This window comes from Castor canadensis, chromosome 8, assembly GCF_047511655.1.
Source record: "Castor canadensis chromosome 8, mCasCan1.hap1v2, whole genome shotgun sequence".
In the NCBI taxonomy this organism is placed as follows: Eukaryota; Metazoa; Chordata; class Mammalia; order Rodentia; family Castoridae; genus Castor; species Castor canadensis.
The window spans coordinates 133,486,622-133,508,208 of NC_133393.1; the positions used below are offsets into that span (position 1 = coordinate 133,486,622).

The 21,587-nt window shown below is 38.5% G+C and overlaps 1 protein-coding gene and 1 non-coding gene across 3 annotated transcripts in view; one reads left to right on the top strand and one right to left on the bottom strand.

Annotated features, from left to right (window-relative positions):
- Window positions 1–19,684, bottom strand: part of Lta4h (leukotriene A4 hydrolase) — a 32,554-nt gene extending 12,870 nt beyond the window's left edge. For both annotated transcript variants that reach the window (XM_074084166.1, XM_020186704.2), the window contains exons 1-12: window positions 19,426–19,684; window positions 13,299–13,429; window positions 11,987–12,107; window positions 10,497–10,565; window positions 8,756–8,860; window positions 7,660–7,712; window positions 4,808–4,880; window positions 4,401–4,541; window positions 3,167–3,190; window positions 2,652–2,722; window positions 1,941–2,052; window positions 1,179–1,323 (exon numbers count right to left, since the gene is read on the bottom strand). In XM_074084166.1, the coding sequence (XP_073940267.1) occupies window positions 1,179–1,323; window positions 1,941–2,052; window positions 2,652–2,722; window positions 3,167–3,190; window positions 4,401–4,541; window positions 4,808–4,880; window positions 7,660–7,712; window positions 8,756–8,860; window positions 10,497–10,565; window positions 11,987–12,107; window positions 13,299–13,429; window positions 19,426–19,584 (1,204 nt within the window). In that variant the 5' untranslated portion in view covers window positions 19,585–19,684. The remainder of the gene's footprint in view (window positions 1–1,178; window positions 1,324–1,940; window positions 2,053–2,651; window positions 2,723–3,166; window positions 3,191–4,400; window positions 4,542–4,807; window positions 4,881–7,659; window positions 7,713–8,755; window positions 8,861–10,496; window positions 10,566–11,986; window positions 12,108–13,298; window positions 13,430–19,425) is intronic.
- A 378-nt stretch (window positions 19,685–20,062) lies between these two features.
- Trnad-guc (transfer RNA aspartic acid (anticodon GUC)) lies at window positions 20,063–20,134 on the top strand. The gene has a single exon. It is a non-coding gene; the product is annotated as a tRNA-Asp (tRNA).
- Window positions 20,135–21,587: the final 1,453 nt, after the last annotated feature.

The window sequence follows — 21,587 nt, forward strand, 5'->3', positions numbered from 1 at the left end:
GTTAACCACAGAGAATAAAAAACACTAAAAGAACAGGGAACTAAGGAGGGATTTGAGAGTGAACGCATGTTCAAGAAAAGAGGTAAGCCGTAAGCCAGGCTCAGTCTTAAGTGTACTGAAGAATATATGTAATTTGGTAGAAAGGAGAAGAGAAAGGGTATGACACAATGAAGAAACGGAACAGGAACACACAACACAAATCTCAAAAGCAACAACCCTCCTATGGCTAGAAATGAGGAAAATAAGATCAGATGGGCAGAATGAACCCTGGGGAAGGAGGGCCTTCAGTCAATCCATAAAGGAGAATACCTCTGTGGCCATCAGTGAGGGAAGGTCACATCAACTCAGCACATCCACATAATGAGGTATCATGATAGCATTAAAAAGTTATGAGATAGATTGTATACTGATATAGAAAGACATGAAATACTCAATAAAGCAAAGCAAATGAAACAGATGCAGAGAAAATATGTCATACAGTAGCATCCTGTTATCCATGGGGAATATGTCCGAAGACTCCCAGGGAATGCCTGAAATGCAGACAGTACCAAACCCTAGGTGCACTGGGTTTTTTCCTACATATGCATGCTGATTACACAGTTTAATTTATATCAAATTCGGCTCAGCAAGAGATTAACAACAGCTAATAATAAAATAGAACAATTATAACAACATTCTATCATAAAAGTTATATGAATATGGTATTTCTATGTCTCAAAATATCTCAGTAGCCACATTGATTATGAGATCAACTGATATGGAGCCATACACACCAAACTGCTAATAGTATTTACCCCCAGGGATTGGACGGAGAGGAGGTTGTTGGACTCCAACTTGTTACTTTTATGAATTTCTGTGACATAGAAATATTTTCAATGAGTACATACTATAATCTGAATTCTTAAAATCCTGATGAGATTTTATGTTTTTAAAAGTCAAGCAGCATTAATAGAATGCAGAGGTTATTCAAAGTTTTAAGTACAGAAGTAACATTAAAAAATGAAACAGATTTCTCAAGTAGAATGAGTTGGAAGTACAAAAATGAAGCAAAACAACAGTTCACAATTCTTTATACTTCACATTACCCTCAAAAATTAAAAAAAAATCATAAAATTCTTTATACTTCACATTATCCTCAAAAGGAAAAAAAAAAAAATCAGAGAATGGCAACTACTTACCTGGTCCTCCAAGAAGTTGTTCAAGGTAAAAGAGCAAAGCAAAGCCTTTCTCGTAGGGAACTGAAGAATAGACCACATCAGGATCCACATCCGTCAGATCAACTACAAGCTTAGTGAAAGGATGTGTCTCTCCAAAAGTTTTTATCTAAAAGACACAAACCAAAGTTATCATATGAAGATGGGTGTTACCATGCCAACAAGGTAGGAAGGATTGTTTCACTCAGGCATAACTTTAGGGGAATCTAGAACTTCATGTCATGAAGTCTAATGAAGAGAATGGCTACTATGTAGCCCTGACATTTCTCAGCCAGTAATTGGCTTTATTCATATTTTATCAGCTTTCAGAAGAAAGCACTTTCACACTCATAAATATACTAAATAAAATTCAACCAAACAACCAGATATATTAGTAACAAAGACTCAAGGAGGTCCCACAGTGCCTAATTTGGACCAGCTCCAGAATGACAGGAATCAACAGAGTATTATACAGCATCTGCTTTGTTTTCCACACCTGGAAAATGACTTTCTTGTGGCTAGTTAGTAAAGATAACCTTACAAACTCAATTCTGTAACAACTATACAACTTTGGATGAATGCTTTTAAATCCCCATTTATGCTGAGTATGGCGGTACATGCCTGTAATTCCAGCATTTGGGAGGCTGAGGCAAGGAAATTCAGCCAGGCTGAGTTATAGTGCAAGACTTTGCCTCAAAAAACCAAAAATAAATAGGATAAAATAAAATAAAACCCCAATTTATTTACTGAATTCTGTAGTTCTCCCCATCCTCCAAGAGCATGAAAATGTCTGAACTTTTCACCAAACAATCGTCCACAAATGTGGCGCTCCAAATACACAGTATGTCCTTCATTTAACCTGAAAAAAATTAAAATAACAACTTAAAGCACTGTCACAATGAGAGGACAAGGCATTTCAATCAACCAGGTATTTTCCTTTTGGCTTTCCAATGGAGGACAGCAATTGTAAGCCTGTCTACTGCAGTCTCAGCCTTTGTGGCTTCCACACAATCTCTCAGCGACGTGAAGCCCAGCCCAGCCCAGCAGATGGCAGCAGGGAAAACTAAGCCAGAGTTCCAGTTTTACATGTATGACTATGAAGCCAGGTACGATGGTGCACCTGTGTAATCCCAGCATTTGGGAGGCTGAAGCAGGAGGGTCACTAGTTCTTGACCAGCCTGGGATACATAGTGAGACCCTGTCTTGATAAAATAAAATGTGACTGTGTTAGGAACAAAGTAACAAGCATCCACTGAACACCTAGACTGCATCCCATGCTGTGACAAGTGTCATCCCATGCTGTGACAAGTGTTACAGAGTTAACACACCCTCTTGTCTACCAAAGTGACTACAACAAAGACAAAGAAGATACACAAAGAAAACAATTCAGAGTGGTGGGGGGCAGGGAGGAGCTCCATCATCAACAACCAGTAAAGAAGTCATTTTAGAAAAGCATACCAAAAGTGGTCCCAAGTTTTGTTGGTCACTAGATTTCCTGTCCAACTATGAGATATTTCGTGGGCGATAACCTAAAAGAAAGATGTAAGTGATTAGTGGTGAAATTGATTACCTTAACCTAAAACAAGCTGTTATTTGCTTATGTACTTGCTTTCTTTTAACTGCATGCTACTCGATTTTTTTAAAAAAACATACTTAGTTCAGGGGGAAAAAAAAGCAACCAAGACCAAAAAAAGTTCAGCATAGTTAAAAGAATTACAAACAAAAAACCTAGAAAATATTAAGTTAAATTGATACATCACTCCATTAAAAATATTTCATGAGCATATGATGAGATCAAACCATAAAAATGTCTTGTCTGTAAAATCTAATTATTGACATAATGATATCTCATGGAAAGAATCACCAAGTTCTCTTTTATCCTATACCTTCAACATTAAAATACAGCGGATATTCTAAAATCATTTACTTGACACTTATTGAGGGTAAGGCCATAACAAGATATTTTAACTTACATTGGATAGTGACTTGTCACCTGCCTAAAAAAAGAGAGAAAAACTCTTAGCATTTTTGTAGTCAAATGAGAGGCTGCAGCTATGAGACTGCCTTCCCCCTGCTCCCCACATCTATGATTCTCCTATGGCACTTCAAAGATTTCAAAACAGGGATGCTAGAATGTCTCAAGCAGTAAGAGCCCTGCCTAGCAAGAATGAGGCCCTGAGTTCAAACCCCCGTACTGTAAAGACTTTAAAAGAAACATGTACTGAGAAAACAAAACAAAGAAACAAAAACCCAAGACTGAAAAACAGCATTACTCTTTTCTTTTCTTTTTTTGGTGGTACTGGGGTTTTGAACTCAGGGCCTCGTGAGCCATGCTCCCACTCCTTTTTTGTTTTTTTTTTAGGTATGGTCTCACATTTTTGCCTGAGATCCTCCTACCTACACCTCCTATGCACTAGGTGAGATTATAGACTTGTACCATCACATCCTGTTTATCTGGTTGAGATTAACATTTTGTCCCGGTTGGCCTCAAACTGCAATCTTCCTAATCTCTGCCTCCCAAGTAGCTGAGATTACAGGCATGAACACTGTGCTGGGGCCAACATTATTCTTTCTTTCCCCAATCCTAGGCCAATTTTCTAATACCAAGAGGGACAATATACTCATCTCTAATTAACTTCCAGAAAATATTTCCCCCAAATTCCATTTTGTATATCTGTTCTTACCACTTTCTTTCTCCCCTTACTACCCCATAGTATATTTAAAAAAAGTTTATAGTGTTCAATGTGTCCTATGGTGCATTTCATTTATTGACTTAGTTGTTAATACATTACTTGCTTGATTCTAGGAAGGATTCAAAGTAGCTTACAAGACATATAAAATAGAGCATATACCGTGAGCCTAATCCTTTTCTACCCATAGTGCACTGAGTTTTTGTTTGTTTGACCAGTACCTGTATGTCAAGTATAAATGGTGCTGTTTTTTTGTGTGGATAAATAATTCATCAATGAATTGTTGTTACAGGGTGATCCCACCCTCAACATTCCAAAATATTCTCTTTCCCCAAGGGACCACATAATTTTCCTTTGAAAAATGAAATGTTAAAATAACACAACCAACACTATAATGAGAAACAAGGGTTATATAAGCAGGAAAATATTTTTAAAAGATTACTAGAAGTCTAAGATTCTTTCCACTTAGGCCTATTTTTGAGATACGCATTTCAAATGAAGAAATATTTATACATACCAATAGAGTAGGAGTTACAAAAGTAAGGCAAGGATTCTCCATGCCACCATAAGGGAAGGATGGGGGCAGGACCAATAAGTCATATTGCCCCCACACATATGGTCCTCCCAGATCTTCTGCAATTTTAAGCATAGATTCAGTCTGAAAAATAAGGACATATATACTTGTATGTCTTAATTACTACCACAGTAATTTCTTAAAAGAGTATATATGAAAGTTATAAGGATGCTTATTTTTTAAACGACGCTTATCTTAAATGAAAATGGTAAAAAGAAGTATATAGTAACTGCAAATTCACAGACATGCTTGATTTTTTTCCATATTACTCAACACCATCACATGTTACTTTCAAAATCTTAAACCTACTGTCCACAATAATTATTAAAAAGGATAACTATATAACCAACCTCAGAAAATTCATACGCAGACTTCTCCACCTGCTCTTTCTCAGACCAAACCAAAGTTCTTGGGCCAATTTGCCTGCAAAATTGAAAAGCTGAATGTAAATGAACTTCAAAGGTAAATTACTCATCTGGTTCTAGGATGGACTTAATGTCTTCCACACAAACTCTTACAAAGTGGGATTGGATTTACCATGTGCTCACAGGAAAGGGATGAGGGTAAATAGTCTGGGATGCAAACCTGATGTTGTACCTGATGTAAGATAAGAGAGATACAGCTCTGGAAGGAGGCATAGTCTGGATTAAAGGAAAATTCAGACATGAAGCACCCCAAAAGTTAGCTTATTGGCTCTGGCAAGATCTCTGGAGCCACAGGTTCCTCGCTCAATCTCACAATTGTAGAAACCCAGTTGTAGCTCAAAAGAAATTATCCCAGAACCGAGATAAATAAACATTATATATGCACTTAAAAGTTGGATGCTCTTATAGATAAGAAACAAATAGAAAAGGAAGATGAACTTGTGGACAAAATGTGAAATGAAATAAGCCAGTCACCAAAGACAAATACTATATGATTCTACTTATATGTGGTACCTAACGTAGTCAAATTCATAGGAACAGAAAGTAGAACAGTGGTTACCAAGGGCTGGGAAGAGGAGCTATTTAATGGATATAGAATTTCAGTTTTGCAAGATGAAGAAGTTCCACAGATCTGTTTCATATCAATGTGTATATATTTAAGATCATTGTACTGCACACTTAAAAATAGTTAAAAGAGTCAATTTTGTGTGTTTTTCACCATAATTTTTAAAAGATACAGGACAAGAAACAAACGTAACTATGTATCGCTCATAAAATGTTAGAACTCAAAAACATCTTTTTTGGTCTCAATGGTAGAGCAGCCTAGGAAGCACAGGCTCTGGATTTAAAAGAAAAACAACAACAAAAAAAAACATCTATTTCATTTAAATTTCACCTCAAAAAATTTCACCTCCAAACCCCAAACAAGATTTTGCCTTGGGATTCTATTCCAGAGGTAGTGGTCTCCAGAACAGTCCTTTTTAAACTCCATTGAGTATATAAAGTATCAGAGAGCACATAACAATATAAATTCTGATTTATATGGGTTTGGGATAGGGCCCAAGAATTTGCATTTCTAACAAATTCCCAGGTTATGCCAAAGCTACTGGTCTGCAGACCCGTGTGTAGCAATGGTAAACAGTATCCAACATAAACTTAACAAGAGCCACAAATACAATAAAAAATTTATTTGTTTATTTTTATTTTTTAATTTTTTGGTGGGACTGGGGTTTGAACTTGCAAAGCAGATGCTTTACCACTTAAGACATACCTTTGGTCCATTTTTGCTCTGGTTATTTTGCAGATGGGGGTCTCACAAACTATTTGCCTGGGCTGGCCTCAAACCACAATCCTCCCAATCTTGGCCTCCCAAATAGTTAGGATTACAGGCATGAGCCATTGGCACCCGACATATGTATGTAATTTTAAATTTGTTCAATAGCCACATTTTTTAAAAACCAAAAGAAATGAATGACTAATAGATCCAAAATATTATTTTAACATGCAATCAATATAAAATAATTAAAGAAATACTTCACATTTTTCATACAATCGTTAGAAATCCAGCTGTGTTTTACACACACAGTGCATCTCAATGTGGGTGAGCAGCCTCATGTAACCAGTTAGTATAACTGCTTACTGGACACCACAAGTCTATGCTACATGACTCAAAGGTAACAAGACCTGGGTTTAAGTCCTGGCTTTGACATTTCCAAGCTGTGTGACTGAGCAAGTTACTAAGACTTACTGAGCATCTGTTTCTTCTTGGTAAAACAAGAACAAATACTCATACTTACTCCACAGAACTGAGGATTCCATGAGATAAATGCACTAGAATTAGCACTAATAAAATCTTCTAGCTGCCAGCTGCCATGACAATCACTGTAATTATCACTCACTGAGTGCCTCCTATAGGCCAGGGACTTTACCCATGTTAGGTTTGTTAATTCTCAGAAAAATCTTTTGAAGTATGTATGATTTCTGTTTTCCAGGGAAAGAAAAATGCAACTCAAACAGGCAGCAAGTTGCCTAGTGACGTGCTCAGTATTTACTGGAGCTGGAGCCTGACTCTGTTAGCCTGTCTTCTCTATCATGTCCACATTTTCAGTAATTTAAAGCATGTGATTATTATAAACATTCTTAATTCTCAGTTGCTTAGAAATAAGAACAAACAAAAACTTAAGAGAGAAGGGCACTCCAGCTATTGGAAATACTCAGACAAAACATCACATTTCTGTCCTACTGAGGCTTCCCAGTGCTTTACTATGTTTAATTTCGTTTGTTTCATAAAGCTACCCTATGAGGTAGGAAAGGCAGACGTTACAATGTCAAGGATGAGGAAAAGGAGATTATAAGAAGTGACATGTTTAAACTTACATTAGAATCCAGATCTCAAACTAAAGGTAAGAGCACACTCACGGGGCAGGGTGGAGAAATGACCCAAACAATGTATGCACATGTGAATAAATGAATAAAAATAAATAAACAAATAAATAAATAAATAAACAAATAAAATAAAATAGAGATTTTCCACCCTCCCAAAAAAGAGTACATTCACTCGACAATACTTGGGAAATCTAAGGGCAACTGGTAAAGATGTTTTAATTTAAAATAAATTTCTTGCCTACGTTTTATAATTAGATTTGAATTTTTCTACAGCTGTCAGTTTGAGATCTTGAGAAATACACAAATGATCCATCCACCAATCCTGAGAGAGTTTCAAAATGTCAAAGGTTTGATTTTTTTCCCCCAAACCTCAGATTTGTTCCAAAGCTCACCTGCTTTCTAAAGCTCCAACAACTAAAGCAATCAGGTAGCAGGGTATCGGAACCTAAAGAGGCAAACACACATACCACATGCTTGCGTTAGTGTTTAAAAACAGCACTGGGTCAGAAAATTCATTCTTAAAATTAAGCAAAGTCCCTTTCAGATCTCTAAACACTGGTATGGATCACTTTCCTTCTGTATTTCTTACATTGTTCTCATTTTTAAGAGGCCAAACGGTTCAAAATTTTGATTCAAAAACATTTCAAAACATCTATTTCCCTTTTATTCCACATAGAAGGAAAGATTCTAACAGGTAACAACCATGGTTGCATAATCTAAAAAGGTACATTTTAAAAAGTAACCTGTAAGAAGGCAGTCCTGTTTTAAGCTGGGCATGGTGGTATACTCCTGTAATCCCAGCACTTGGGAAGCTGAGGCAGGAGGACTGTTAGTGAGACCCTGTCTCGAATAAGAACAACAACAAAAAGAAGGCAACCATGCTTTTCCCTTTTTTTTGAAGGAGGTGTGTGGGTGTTTCTTCCCAACCTTCAAAACATTTATTTTCTAAATTCCTTTATGTTTTAAACTGGTAATAAATGGATGCTAAAGTTATGAGAGAAGCTGGAGTGGGAGAAAAATTGACCATTGTGAGGTCAACTAGTAAAATCGACACCCACATACATCCCCCCACACACAGACACATTCTGTTCCTTAAAGGTCAAAGATACAAGACCAATTACCAGCCACACAGGAATTTTACAGGACTGGTAACAACAGTACTCTTCTGCTCTATGGTCCATTTATAAACACTCTAACCACCACACCCCCACGTGGTAGTAGCCAGGCCAGTGAAAGTAATGACTTAAAAGAACAGAAAGTCTCCTACTGATGGGAATCAGGGAAATGCTTATCCAAAAACCTCTTTCTTCAAGACAGTACTCTCTGTAAGTGACACATGAAAGAAAAAGACATGAAGAGAACAAAAAAATAAAAAGCTGCTTTTTAAATTCTGCAATGTCTCAAGAGCTAGTCTGCTCCAGAGATGGGTATGAGTGCTTTGTCATTCACCATCAACTACAAAACAAAATCTAGACCCTATGATCTTACTTTCTGGCTAAATCTGTATATCTTCCTGCTTGGATCTCCTGGGTCAGGTGCTTCTCCATCGCGAATAGCACTCATAAGTGCCACCAGTTCTTTAGGGACAGACACCTAATCAGGAAAGAAAAGTAATTTCTAGTTATAAATGAAAGGGACTATGTATCTTAAACTACAACCATAAAATAATCTTTTCCCCACTTCTTGACTATCCATAATAAACAGACTATGAACTCAAAAAAATATGTACATATAAGTTTTATACATAGAATTACAATATGCTAAACTGGTTTCTTTAAAAGCATATGTGAAATAGCTACCCATTTATTCAGTCATATGTATTAAGAGCAGAGTTTTGGTAGAAACTAGATTAAAATTCCAGGTCTGTCACCTACTAACCATAGGGACTTGGGCAGATAACCTCCCTGAGCCTTGGTTTTCCCATTAAAAAAATGGGTAAAATGTCATAGGTTTGCTATGAGGAATAAATATTAAGAATGAAGAGCCCAGCACTGTACCTGGCAATGGTAGCCACCATGCTCCCAAAGAAAATTCAAAAGATATTACCCTCAGGATAGGACAGAGAATCAAGTTTTGAACAATTTCATATTTAAAATGTATACTTAGAGTTACAAACAGAATTTTTAAGGGTACTAACTGTAATAAACTAAAACTTACTACTCAAAACTGGGAAATAATTTTCCCTGGAAAAGATCCCTATGGAATAAACTTAAGTTTAATCACTTAAGTGTCACTTAAGTGTGAATCCTAACTCTGTAGTTCTGAAAGATCAGGGGATAGAGGATTACCCCTGAGTATTGCTGACGTAGTAAGCATACATTCTAGTATATGCTGGACCTCCATGTTTTGTGTGGCTCAGGCCTCCCAACTATCACTGAGGCAGGCACAGGATTTGGAGCTTTGAACCAAGGCTACTACACTCAGCCTTCAGAAAATAATTTGGCTCCGTCTCTTCCCTTCATCTGGCTAGTGAGTGATACGTTCATGAGACAAATGTGCTATGTACCATGATACTAAGATAAGTGTGTGAATAAACAACATATACAGGAGACAACTGAAGCTGTGAGGTTGCCCAACATTACACAGTTATGAAGAGGTGAAGCATCTAGAGTCACAGTGTTCTCTGCCTACAAGTGTAATATTCTATAGCAATGAACCAAGTGTGGTTTGGGTGTAGGATGATCTGCAATGAAGAAGCTCCTGTAAATACATGTTGGTCATCACTTGACTTGCTTGGTCTAAGTAGATCTACCCTCTGGGATGGTGTTTATTAATTAGAGTCACTTTTTCCCAGAAGGATTAGCAGTACCTATGACAGGAATAAGTTGGAAATGTACAGAGAGAAGTCTGCAGAATTGCTCATTAGGCTACCTAAGATAGATGTCTCATGGCTGCAGAATGTACTTATTGAAACTTTAGTACTACAAAGTCAGTTTTTAAAAGTTAAGGAAAATGGTTCTAAATTCATGTCTTTTGACCCAGAATTCTGAACTGCTTTTTAAAAATAAGAATCCCTTTCTTTCTTTTTTTTTTTTTTCCACACTTTTAATGTTTAAACTGCCTTTAAAGCAGGGATTCAGAATAAGGTCCCTAGCCTATTTTTTAACATATTTCAGGTAGAATTTCATTACATAAAACATTTCTAGCTCTAAAAATTCAATTATCATTTCTTCTTAGTTTCACCACATTTACTTCTCATTTAATTCAGTTAACAATTTGTGATGTTTACCTCTGCAGTATAGGTTAATTTCACAGAAGGAGTGTCCTGGCAAGGAAGAATTGCTCTGCAGTGGATGGCCTGGGAGGGGAAGAAAAAAAAAAAAAATCATAGTATTGTTCTTAGACATGGTCTTCTAAAAAATAGTTTTCTTATCTTTTGGGACCTCTTAAATAGATCTAAGGATAAAGAAAAAATCAGATTTTCCTTTTAATCTATGGTCGACCCTCACATTTAAGTTGAAGCATGAAGCAAACTGTTAAACGGTATTCTTAACTGTGCTCTCCCTAATAGTAGTAGGCAGTAGAAGCTCTTAAGAATCCTGAGGACAAAGAGCTCTGTAGTGAAATAAATCCGTGAACCACAGCATACTACGCTCCTGTCTTAGAGAGTCACTAGCCTCCTGAAGCTTCAAAAAGACCTACAATAAAAAAGCCTGTTTAATTCCTCATACTTATTTTAATGTGAAACTCATTTTTCTCTAGTTACTTAACGTCTAATGCCATGTCAATGTTCTGAGAAAACAGCTTGAGAAATGTCATGTTCTTGACTTCCAATCTTGCAGCGAACTTTGAAAGTAAAAACAAGGAAGCAGGGAAAGAGAATGACATCTCTCTCTGTACTCTCTCATATTCATTCTTGCATGATGTGAAATGCTTCTGCTCCCACATCAATCTGTCATAAACACTGGTTCCATCAAAAAGAATGGCCAGAGAACCTACAATTTCATAAGCTGGATTGTTTACAAATAAGCCTAAATCAATAGCTATCACACAGAAATATTAGGATGAGCAAATATGCAAAGTACCTAACACGAGGCCTGGAAGTATAGTAAACGTTTAATGTGCGACTTCCTTTAATCACAGTTATCTGATTATCACAGAACCCGGTCTTTTTTCTTTCAGAAGACAGTTTGCTACTTACTATTATCCTGTAACAGGCCCCTTCTTATCATATGGTTCTTTATCCTTAGTTTTAAGATTAGAAACAGAAGTAACTTAAATCCTATCAGTTTAAAAGGACATTTAATATATTTGTTTTATACACACACATATTTCTAAGTGCATAGGAAAAACTACACTTCAAACTCAGTGGTGATTACATGTTAGCAATGATGTCTACAGAGGGTTAGGAATTTTATCTTTACTTTTCCCTTTTTTACTGTTAGCATTTTCATAACCAGTACATTTAACTTTAGTTTTATTAATCTCCCCTTGCATTTTGTGACTATTTATTGAGTCCCCACTCTATGGCAAGTTGTACACTAGGTGCTCGGGATTTAAATATCAATAAGACCCCGATGCTCCAATTTAGGTAGACTGTTTCCAAGTTAAAGGAAGCTTTAAAAAAAAGACACATGAATGTATCAAAGGCAAAAAGAGATATACGTAAAATAAACATTGTTTTTTATAATATAAAATAAATTAAAACAGTATGTTACATAAGACCCACTGCATTGCTGGAGGTCTCTGTATAATAAGCTACTTGGGCATCCTTTTTACCTGGCACTGACTAAAGAGATATGGGTGTTCCTTCCCAGAAGTCTGTTCAGGAGTGAGCCATTGAAGAGCAGAAGATTTTGGAGATGTCTCAAAAGAAATTTCTATAACAACTTCTTGATTTCTGTATAAAACAAATAAATATATTAGTAGAGTATATATCATTTAAATGTCTTTTTCCCCCTCTGGCATTAGGGATTGAATCCAAGGCCTTGTGCTTTCTGGGCAAGTGCTCTAGCACTAGGCCCCTAGCCCTTTTGGTTTTATTTGTTGTTGAGATAGCATCTCACTAACTTTGCCTGGGCTGATCTTAAATTTGCAATCCTCCGACCTCTGCTTCCTGAACAGCAGCACCACAACCAGCTTTCATTTAGTCTTTTATGACCATGGGGAAGTGGAAGAAATAATTTTGGAACTTCTGTTATCATAGGAGTGGGTGCCAGGGCATGATACAGAACAGTAGTGATCTGCAAACTGTTACTGATCTGTGATAAGGCTGTTAAGAAATCAAGAGGAAGTATTTAGAAACTCGTAGTCATTTTCTGTTGAATCTAATAATAAAATAAATGTGGGCTTGTATTTAATCTCTTCTTCCTTAGTAATTCATACTTACTGCATTTTACAGAAATATCAGTCTATGACAAACTGCAGGAAACAAAACTGGTCATCCACCCCAGCTGGTTTCAGAAGCACTGGTAATGGGGAAATAGCAAAAACTTTGGAGACCAGCAACCTGGCCTGGGTTTGAATCCTGACTCTACCACTTACTGGTGCTATAAACTTGGGCAAATTGCTCGGCTTCCCTATGCCATTATTTCTTCACACATAGCATGAGGTGTTACATCTGGGTGTTTCTTTCCTTTTTCTTTTCTTTTTTACTTTCTTTTATTTTTTTCAAGACAGGAGCTCAATATGCAGCCCAAGCTGGCCTCAAACTAACAATCCCAGGATTGTACAGAGTTAACACTTCTACATTTGGCATTATGATTGTTATTCTATTAACACAGCAAATTGTGAATGCTTCCCGGGTCTCCTGAAATGTCTCCCATTGATGGAATGTTCCACCATCACTCCAGGTATCAGTAAAATAAAATGATGAGTAACTAAAGAAGTCATAGTCACCAAAAGCCCTATTCTTGAGTGTTTTATGCAAAATGTCTTTATAAGAACATATAGTTTTCACTGTAAATTTTAATCTAAACGATCAACAGGTGTGCCAATTACTACACATCCACAAAACAGGAGAAATGTCTAAATTATTTAAAAATATATTTCCCTCTTATTCAGCTATAAAAGAGAAGAATGGCATTCATACTTGCTCAGAGCGATAGGAAGAAAGATTTCCATCGGTGATCCTTTGTAACTTTGTCTTTCTCCAAGGGAATATTTGACTTCTTGTCCATTTATCACCACTTTTTCTATTGTAAGGTCTTTTGTATCCAAAATCTAAAATCAAATTAAATTTCAAATAATAAGAAGATAGTTTTATACATCAGAAAAAAATTAGTATCAGCTAGAGGTTAACCACAATGAATATAGAACTAGTTGCTTATGGAGAATAAAATATAGAGTGGAATGGTAGGAATTAAAAGAGTCAAAAAAGTCAGGTGCCGGTGGCTCACACCTATAATCCTAGCTACTCAGGAGGCAGAGATCAGGAGGATCTCGGATCAAAGCCAGCGAGGACAAACAGTTCATGAGACCCTATCTCAAAAAACTCTTCACAAAAAAGGGCTGGTGGAGTGGCTCAAGGTAAAGGCCCTGAGTTCAAGCCCCAGTACACAAAAAAATGAAAAATAAAATAAAATAAGTAAGGGAATCAAAAAGTAGCCAAGGACTCATCTCTCAGTAAGATGTGCATATATATTGTTAAATAATTCTGGGATAGTCACACAGTTATGCACTTTAAGTAAAAGTCAATCTAAATTAAAATGCCTTTAATTCTGCCTGCTAAACATGAACTTTTCTGTTATAAAAACTTCACCTGTAACTTAAATTTTTCTGGCTCTGACTCCTCAATGTGTCTCACCACATATTACTTCCTAGAATTTATATGCTCAACTCCTGTAAGTGTACTTTCAATACATATCATCTAGCATACTCCTCAAGTACACCTTCATATATCCAAAAATCAAGACAAACCTTGGAACTTGTTAGGCAAATAAACAGATTGTGTACTAATGTTGTATATCTAGAAAAAGATCAACCTTGTAAGGCAACTCTGACCAAAGGACTCAGTAGAAGACTGGGAGGCCAGATGTACCTGCCATCATCAATTCAGAACAATTGCTTTGGGCAGGTAGGAGTGGCACCAAATGTCTGAGTGTCCCAATAATCCTTTATTTGAGCCTTGGAAACCAGATCCTTTCTACCATCTCTCAGCTAATGTCTTGCTCTAGAATCTAACCTTCTTATGTCAACAAACTGTCTTAAAACAACTTTAGGCTCTCGTATTATTTATAAGATTCCACTTGATCTTTTTAGCCACTATTCTATTTTTCCCTCCCTCCTTTCTTAAATTCCAGGGGCAATATAATCTATGACTGCTATTTTCACTTCCTCATCAATCACCTTTCTTTTCCTCCTCTTCAAACTGCCTTCTAGCAGTTTCCCTGATCTGCAAGATCTTTTGTGCCCAATAACTTTGACCTCTGTCTACTCATAGCTTTTGCAGGCCATGCCACATGGCTAAATCCCCTTCTTTGGCTTCTCTACCTTTACACATAAATGGTTCTACTTCTACTTGTCTAATGCTTCTTCCTTCCCCTTCTTCTTAACTCTCAAATGTGGATACGCCTCAATATTCTAGCCTTGGTCCTTTTTCTTACCATACTCTTTACTCCCTAGCTCTTACTCATACCTACCAGTGTCTCTGCAGATGACTACCAGTCTATCTGTTTCTTTTTCTTTTTTTTTTTTTTTTGTCTTGTTTTGGAAACAGGGTCCTCTCTATAGCCCAGAGTGGCCTCCAAATCATGATCTGCTTGCCTTGGCCTCCAGAGTGCTGGGATTGCAGGAATGGTCTAGCTCTACCAGTCTATTTCTATAGTTGTATCCCCTGTCCACAGATGTTAGCAGGACATCTGTAACTGTCTGCTCAATATTTCCACGGGAAGTATCACTTCATATTCAATAGGCTTCTAAAACTGAAGCTATTATTATGCCTGTAAATCAACTCCCTCATCTGATTTCTCCATTATGCTAATAGAGCTGCTCGATGTACTAAGATTTGAAACACTGAAATAATCCACACTGGCCTCACTTTCCAACTCTACACAGCCAGTTAGGTTCTCCTTTATACTGTCTTCATACTTTCTCTTCAGTCCTTCTACCACTACTATAGGTTCTAACTCTGGACAGCTAAAAACTTCATTCTCCCACCTCACTACCTCTAGCATTCTTTTTTCCTTTCTCTAATATCTGGCCTGGAAAAGCATTGGGAGTCAGAATGCCTCACTTTTTTATTTAATTGCAGATGACAGGCTCAGAACAAGTCACGTTTCTTTACAGTCAACAGTTTTTATTTGGGAAGGAACTTCCATCCTGGTTTAATTTTTGTTTGTTCCTTCATTTTTCTTTTTAAGAGCAGCCACATTTGTTATGAGTACCAACTACTTACCTCCTCATGGTTATTTCTTTTAGGTTACTTTCTTTTGGGGGTACCTCAACTATTACTCTAACTACAACTGGCTAGGATTTATGGTCTATATCTTAAGAATAGTAGGCACTCCTTTGCCTTTCTTATTGTAGTACTTATTTCTGAATACCTAATTTGCTTAAAAAATACAATGTGAGTATCTATAACAATTTGGAGGGGTACTGGGGTTTGAACTCAGGGCTTCCACTTGCTAGGCAGGCACTCTGCCACTTGAGCCGTACCTCCAGCTAATGTAAATATGTATGTTTATAACAGCCCATGCTTATACAGACCCTAAAACCATAAAGACAAACTAGTCAGGTCATTTCCCAGTGGAACATATTCTATCTCAAATCTGTCCAGAATCAGAAGAGTCAGGTATTACGATGACTGTTTTTTGTGACACCTTTTCCATATTCTTTTTCTTAGAGTAGGTGGCCCTTCACTCTCCTATAGTACTTATTAAACTGTATTATAATGACTTATTTTCTCCATTAGACTGAGGATGGTTAAATAGACAGAGAATGTCACTTAAGTTTGCATTCCCAGGGTTTAGCACAGTGCCTGAAAAATACTAGATGTTAATTAATGCGTGAAGCAAGTTCTAGACCAAAAGAAAACAGAAAATGCAATTTTTAAGCTGTGTTATACCAAGTCCTAGGCTTCAACATTCATTTCCAAATTATATAAGAAATTCCCCTTCAAATTTCACTGATAAATATGATTAAACAATGGTCAAAACTGTAGTAAGAAAAACAAAGGAAACTAGATAGTTGAAAAGTTAGAATTAGTACTTTTCAACATTTGTTGAGCACTATGTATGAGGCCAACATACCTACATATGGTTATAAGAAACAGCCTTACTTATGGTAGGCAGTTATTAAGGATATAACTGACTACACCGCACAATATCCTCTGAACAATACACCAGGACGGGTTGTACTTCTAAGCAGCTCGTCAGTTGTCATCGAATGTACCAATGGTTTTCCTTTTTGTATAAGCTACTGGGAAGTTCCATATTAACTTTGTGTTGACTTCTTTTTATGTGTATAAAGGTTTATACCATGTTCTTGTTTCTCTGATCTTTATTCTCTCTTCCTCCAAATTCCTTAACTATTTTTTAGGATTACACTGTATATATTATTTTAAGCAGTCTCAAAGTCTTTCTGGAACAAAACAGGGCTTGAAAAAAGAAAGCCTTATGCCTCAGTACTATTTAGCTATAATTTCTACTTTGTTATCTACAGACAACTGTGATAAAAAAAAATGCAGGCATGTATGTCAAAATCAAACCAAAACCAAAACCCACACCTTGCTGTAGTTACCAGCTCAGCCACTTTACTTAGGTGAAGACCAAAGGCCTTACAATCAGGAAGACCTATGCTCAATGCCCAGCTCCACTACTTACTAGAGTGTGATCTTGGCCAAGACACTAAGCCCTCTTTGAGACACCAACTAAAAGAATAGCTAAACAAAACTGAAAATATCAAGAAAAGGAACAATGCTTGAGAGCTATCATAAAATCCACATATCAAATTTCACTGTAAGTAAAGCATAACTTGAAAAGGATTTTTGAAAGCTGGAAATTAGTCCTCTTGGAGATTCCTTCCAGTTTCCAGCAGCACAGACTCCAAGAATGGAGTGGAAAAGATGTCATCCTTTCACCCAGCACTGGTAAAGCATGATGCTATCACACCTTCGAGACAGAGTTAGCACTATTATCAGTGTAGCCCATATTAAGTTTAGAAAGCCTGGGTGTCTAACTGAATTCACCCATTAATCAAGCTGCTGAGTGTCCTATACTAGGAATTTGAGTATAAAGAGATATGAAACACAGTCCCTACCTTTCAGAGTCCCTAATTTAGGAGAGGAAAGAAACCACTTAACTCCAAATAAATACAAATAAGATCAAGTGCTTGGTCTCAGATTATGGGCATAAATAAATAAATAAATATAAGCAGATGTTACTTGGTATTATAAAAACACCTTCTCTGTATAAATTTTAACATGATAATCTTAGGAAATTTACTAAAAAGACATGACAACCAGAAATCATAATTTAAAATGTTTACTTTTCTCTCAAATTGGGGACTGTTGAAACAATGAGCAAGGTTTTAGATTCAGGCATTATTTTCAAAATTTAAACCTCCTGATTCTTCCTTTCTCCTGTTTTTGTTTTTGTTGTTGTTTTTACAAAAGAGAGGGCTGGGCTCTCGAAGAATGGCTCAAGTGATAGAGTACCTGCCTAATAAGCCTGAGTCCCTGAGTTCAAACTCCAGTACCACCAAAAACAAAAACAAACAAACAAAAAAAAAGAGGGTAGTGCAAGGTTACATTAAGCAGTGACAAGCTAGCAAAATGTTAATAGAAGGGGACACTGCAATGAAACAGGTCTTATCTTCAGCCCTGCTAAGGTAAAGTTGTCACTTCAGTAAAAGAAAGTACCATAGTTCAAGACCAAAGTGCAATGTATCAGGAAATAGTTGCCTTCTTCCTTATAATGCTTTTAGTTTTCTTTCTTATTGTAGTTTTGGTAATTACATATTAAAAAAAAAAGAGTAAGAGAGTTTAGTGTTTTAATAGTTCGTATTAATGAATTCACAATAGAGCTCTATTATACAGGTAAGAAAAAGAGGGATGAAAACCTGCCAAATTCTTATCTGTACTTGTAATTCTGCCCAGTTATTTGATACCACTAATTTTCTTCCACAAAACCTTATCAGACTGCTTATTGCTGTGCTTTAATAGATAACACCATCTAAACAGCAAAATACACTGTGTACCACTGCCCTGGATAGGAGGCTGAATGTGGCTGGTCTTTTCATGTTCCTCTTATTTCTAAAATGCTCTTCTATTAAGAGTGAAAATAGGATCCAAATGCCATTAGACAATATGAGTAAACACTGCAGGCATGTTATATGGAAGAGATAAAATAATTAAATAATATTCCAGGATTCTAGACAAATCTTTATTCAAATGGTTAGAGAGTTTTTAGAAGTACATACTTCTAAGAAGTGCAATAATTACTCTCATCTTGGAACCAACTATTAAAAAATTGTATTGTGTCTTGCCTAGAAAGCTTGAATGTCCCACTAGTCCTTCAATTAGAAGATAAGAGTGATAAGAAGCAAGGTAGGAAATACCCTGAAGAGAAATTGCTGCGCCTAGACTTAGCAGAGACTGGAGGCTTCAAAACAGGGCACAGAGAAAGGTCTGAGGGGCCTGGGAATCCTACAGGGCTTGAGGTTGAGGAACAGGGTAGGGTAATCGGTGGCATCCCGCAGACCTGGGGCTTGGAATAAGGTGCGTGGGAGGGAGAGTGGGGTTAAGTGGATCTGAGAGTCCTACGGGAGTTTGGATTGAGGACGGTGCACTGGGGGCTGGGAGAAGTCTGGGGCCCGAGGAGGGGGTTCTGGGCTGCGGCCAAGAAAATGGGGAATCGCGGGGTGTGGAGGTGGTTTGCGCAGGGGACTAGGATTATAGGAGGAGGGGGACTACTGCAAAGATGAAAGCTGAGGTCTGGTGAGCAGTGAGGAAGGGGCGCGAGGGTGGCCAGGATCGGGGAGGGGATCCGAGGGAGGGTGGAGGAGGCAATCGTACGTGGAGATGAGGGAAGGGAGGCAGAAGCAGAAGTGGGATTAAAGAGAGCGATGTGTAGTGAGCAGGGATGAGGAAGGGGGCGGTGAGAGGCGGGTGGGGGCTGAAAAGAAGATGAAGAACGGGAAGGGGGCGGGGGGCGGACGAGGGCCTGGGGCGAAAGAAGGTGTCCGGGGAGAAGTGGGCGCGAGGCAGGCGCCCCCCGTACCAGGCTGCGCAGATTGTCCTCCTGAGACTGGACGGTGAGCGCGGTGGTCCCGGTCAGCGCTCGGCGGGTAAAGTCCACGCTGCAGCGAAGGTGCAGGTGCTTGGTCTGGCAGACGGAAGCCGGAGAGGCCAGAGAACACGTATCCACCACCTCAGGCATGTCTCTGGGCGATCACTGAACGATAACCCGCACCCCAACACTCGGCAGCTAGACTCCCTCTGCAAGCTGTGGAGGGAAGGTAAAGAGGAGAGGATTCGCGGTGCACGCCGGGAAAGGGAGTCTCTCAGAGTCAGAGGAGCACTGGGGACAGCAGGAAGGAACTACCAATCCCGTGGTGCAGGGCGAGCAGGCGAGCGCTAGGCTACCTGGGAGTAGAGGGGGCGATGAGAGGGACAGGGGGGTAGGGAGGGGGATTCCAGGAGGGGAGATGAGGGGACAGTCAAAGGAAGGGTGGGTTGAGGGAACGTGCAAAGTGGAACCGCGAACTCAAACGCAATATTTCCATTTTAGTTCCATTTAACTGAGGAATAAGCTGCGAGCACAACAAACGAAGGCCTATTGGCTAATGTAAATAGAGCTGGGCAGGGTGGAGTAGAAAGGAATAAAGGGCCTGTCAGAAAAGCTGCTACTGTGTGACTCCTCGTTAGTATAGTGGTGAGTATCCCCGCCTGTCACGCGGGAGACCGGGGTTCGATTCCCCGACGGGGAGGCATAGAGATGCTTTTTTTTTTTTTTTTCTCCTGCTGGCTTCCCGTGTCGAGAACCGCTTAAAAGAAGCTAATTACTGTTCATTTTAGAGCTTATTATGTACATTTACAGGCCCGAATGATCCCACATAGAATAAGCCAACCTTTCCATCTCAGGAACTGTAATGAGGGTTTAATCCTGAATGCATAAACGGGGGCATTCAGGGGAGCACACGGGAGAATTTGAACCGTGGGAGTGACATGCATGGTCTATGTTACAGAGCGGGCACCCACAGTGTTCGGAAAACGAAAAGGAGGTTTCCACCAGACGAGAGTTAGGGAACTTCTGAAATGGTCCAGGCAGAAGAAGCTGGTCCCGCCCTAAAAAATCGGAAAGGATGGAGAGGTAGGCATGAATGAAACGAATTCCTGTGAGGTTATGGATTCACCAACTGAGAGGAGCATAAGGGTTTCCTTGTGATTCCACTTGTTTGCTTGCTTCAGTGATGGGGTAATAATTAACCAGACCTACTACACCTAGTGGACTATATGGAGAAGACAGATTGAAAGGGAAGATGTTGAGTTCCACTTTGGACGTATGGAGTTTGAAAAATCATGGAAGTCAAAGCAGAGATGACCATGAGTCACTTGGATATTTAAGTCCATAGCTCTGGGGAAGTGTAGAGAGAATGTCCCATAAGGTGGTAGGTGACATTTTATGACAGTGGGTAAAGTCAAGCCAAGGAGAGTATGTAATGGGAAGAGTAGTGAAAAGAAGTTGGAAGTTGGGAGAACACCAGAATTTAATTTTTTAAAAAAGGGCTACAGGAATATGCAGACATTAGATCAAGGGCAAACACAACAAGGGAATTGGACTTTGAGCACATGATAAAGCGAGAGCACACAAGGGAGGGGTGAGGATAGGTAAGACACCTAAAAAACTAGATAGCATTTGTTGCCCTCAACGCAGAGAAACTAAAGCAGACACTTTAAAGCAACAGAGGCCAATAGGAGAAGGGGACCAGGAACTAGAGAAAAGGTTAGATCTAGAAGAATTAATCTAGAAGGTAACACACACGCACAGGAAATTAATGTGAGTCAACTCCCTGTATAGCTATCCTTATCTCAACCAGCAAAAACCCTCGGTCCTTCCTATTATTGCTTATACTCTCTCTACAATGAGGGCAAAATAGTTTCTGCTGGGTATTGAGGGGGTGAGGGGAAGAGGGAAGGGGGGGCGGGGGAGGTTGGGAGAGGGGGGAGAAATGACCCAAGCATTGTATGCACATATGAATTAAAAAAAAGAAAAAAGGGCTACAGGAAGAGAAGGCTATGAAATAAAGCACAAAGAGCCAACCATGTCAACTGTAGAATGAAAATTCTTCTTTGGATTTGGCAGTGGGGTGAGGGTGGGGAAGGCCACCATTTTGAGGACTTCTGTGGTTTAGTTGAAGGTGGATTGAGCATTGAAAGAGA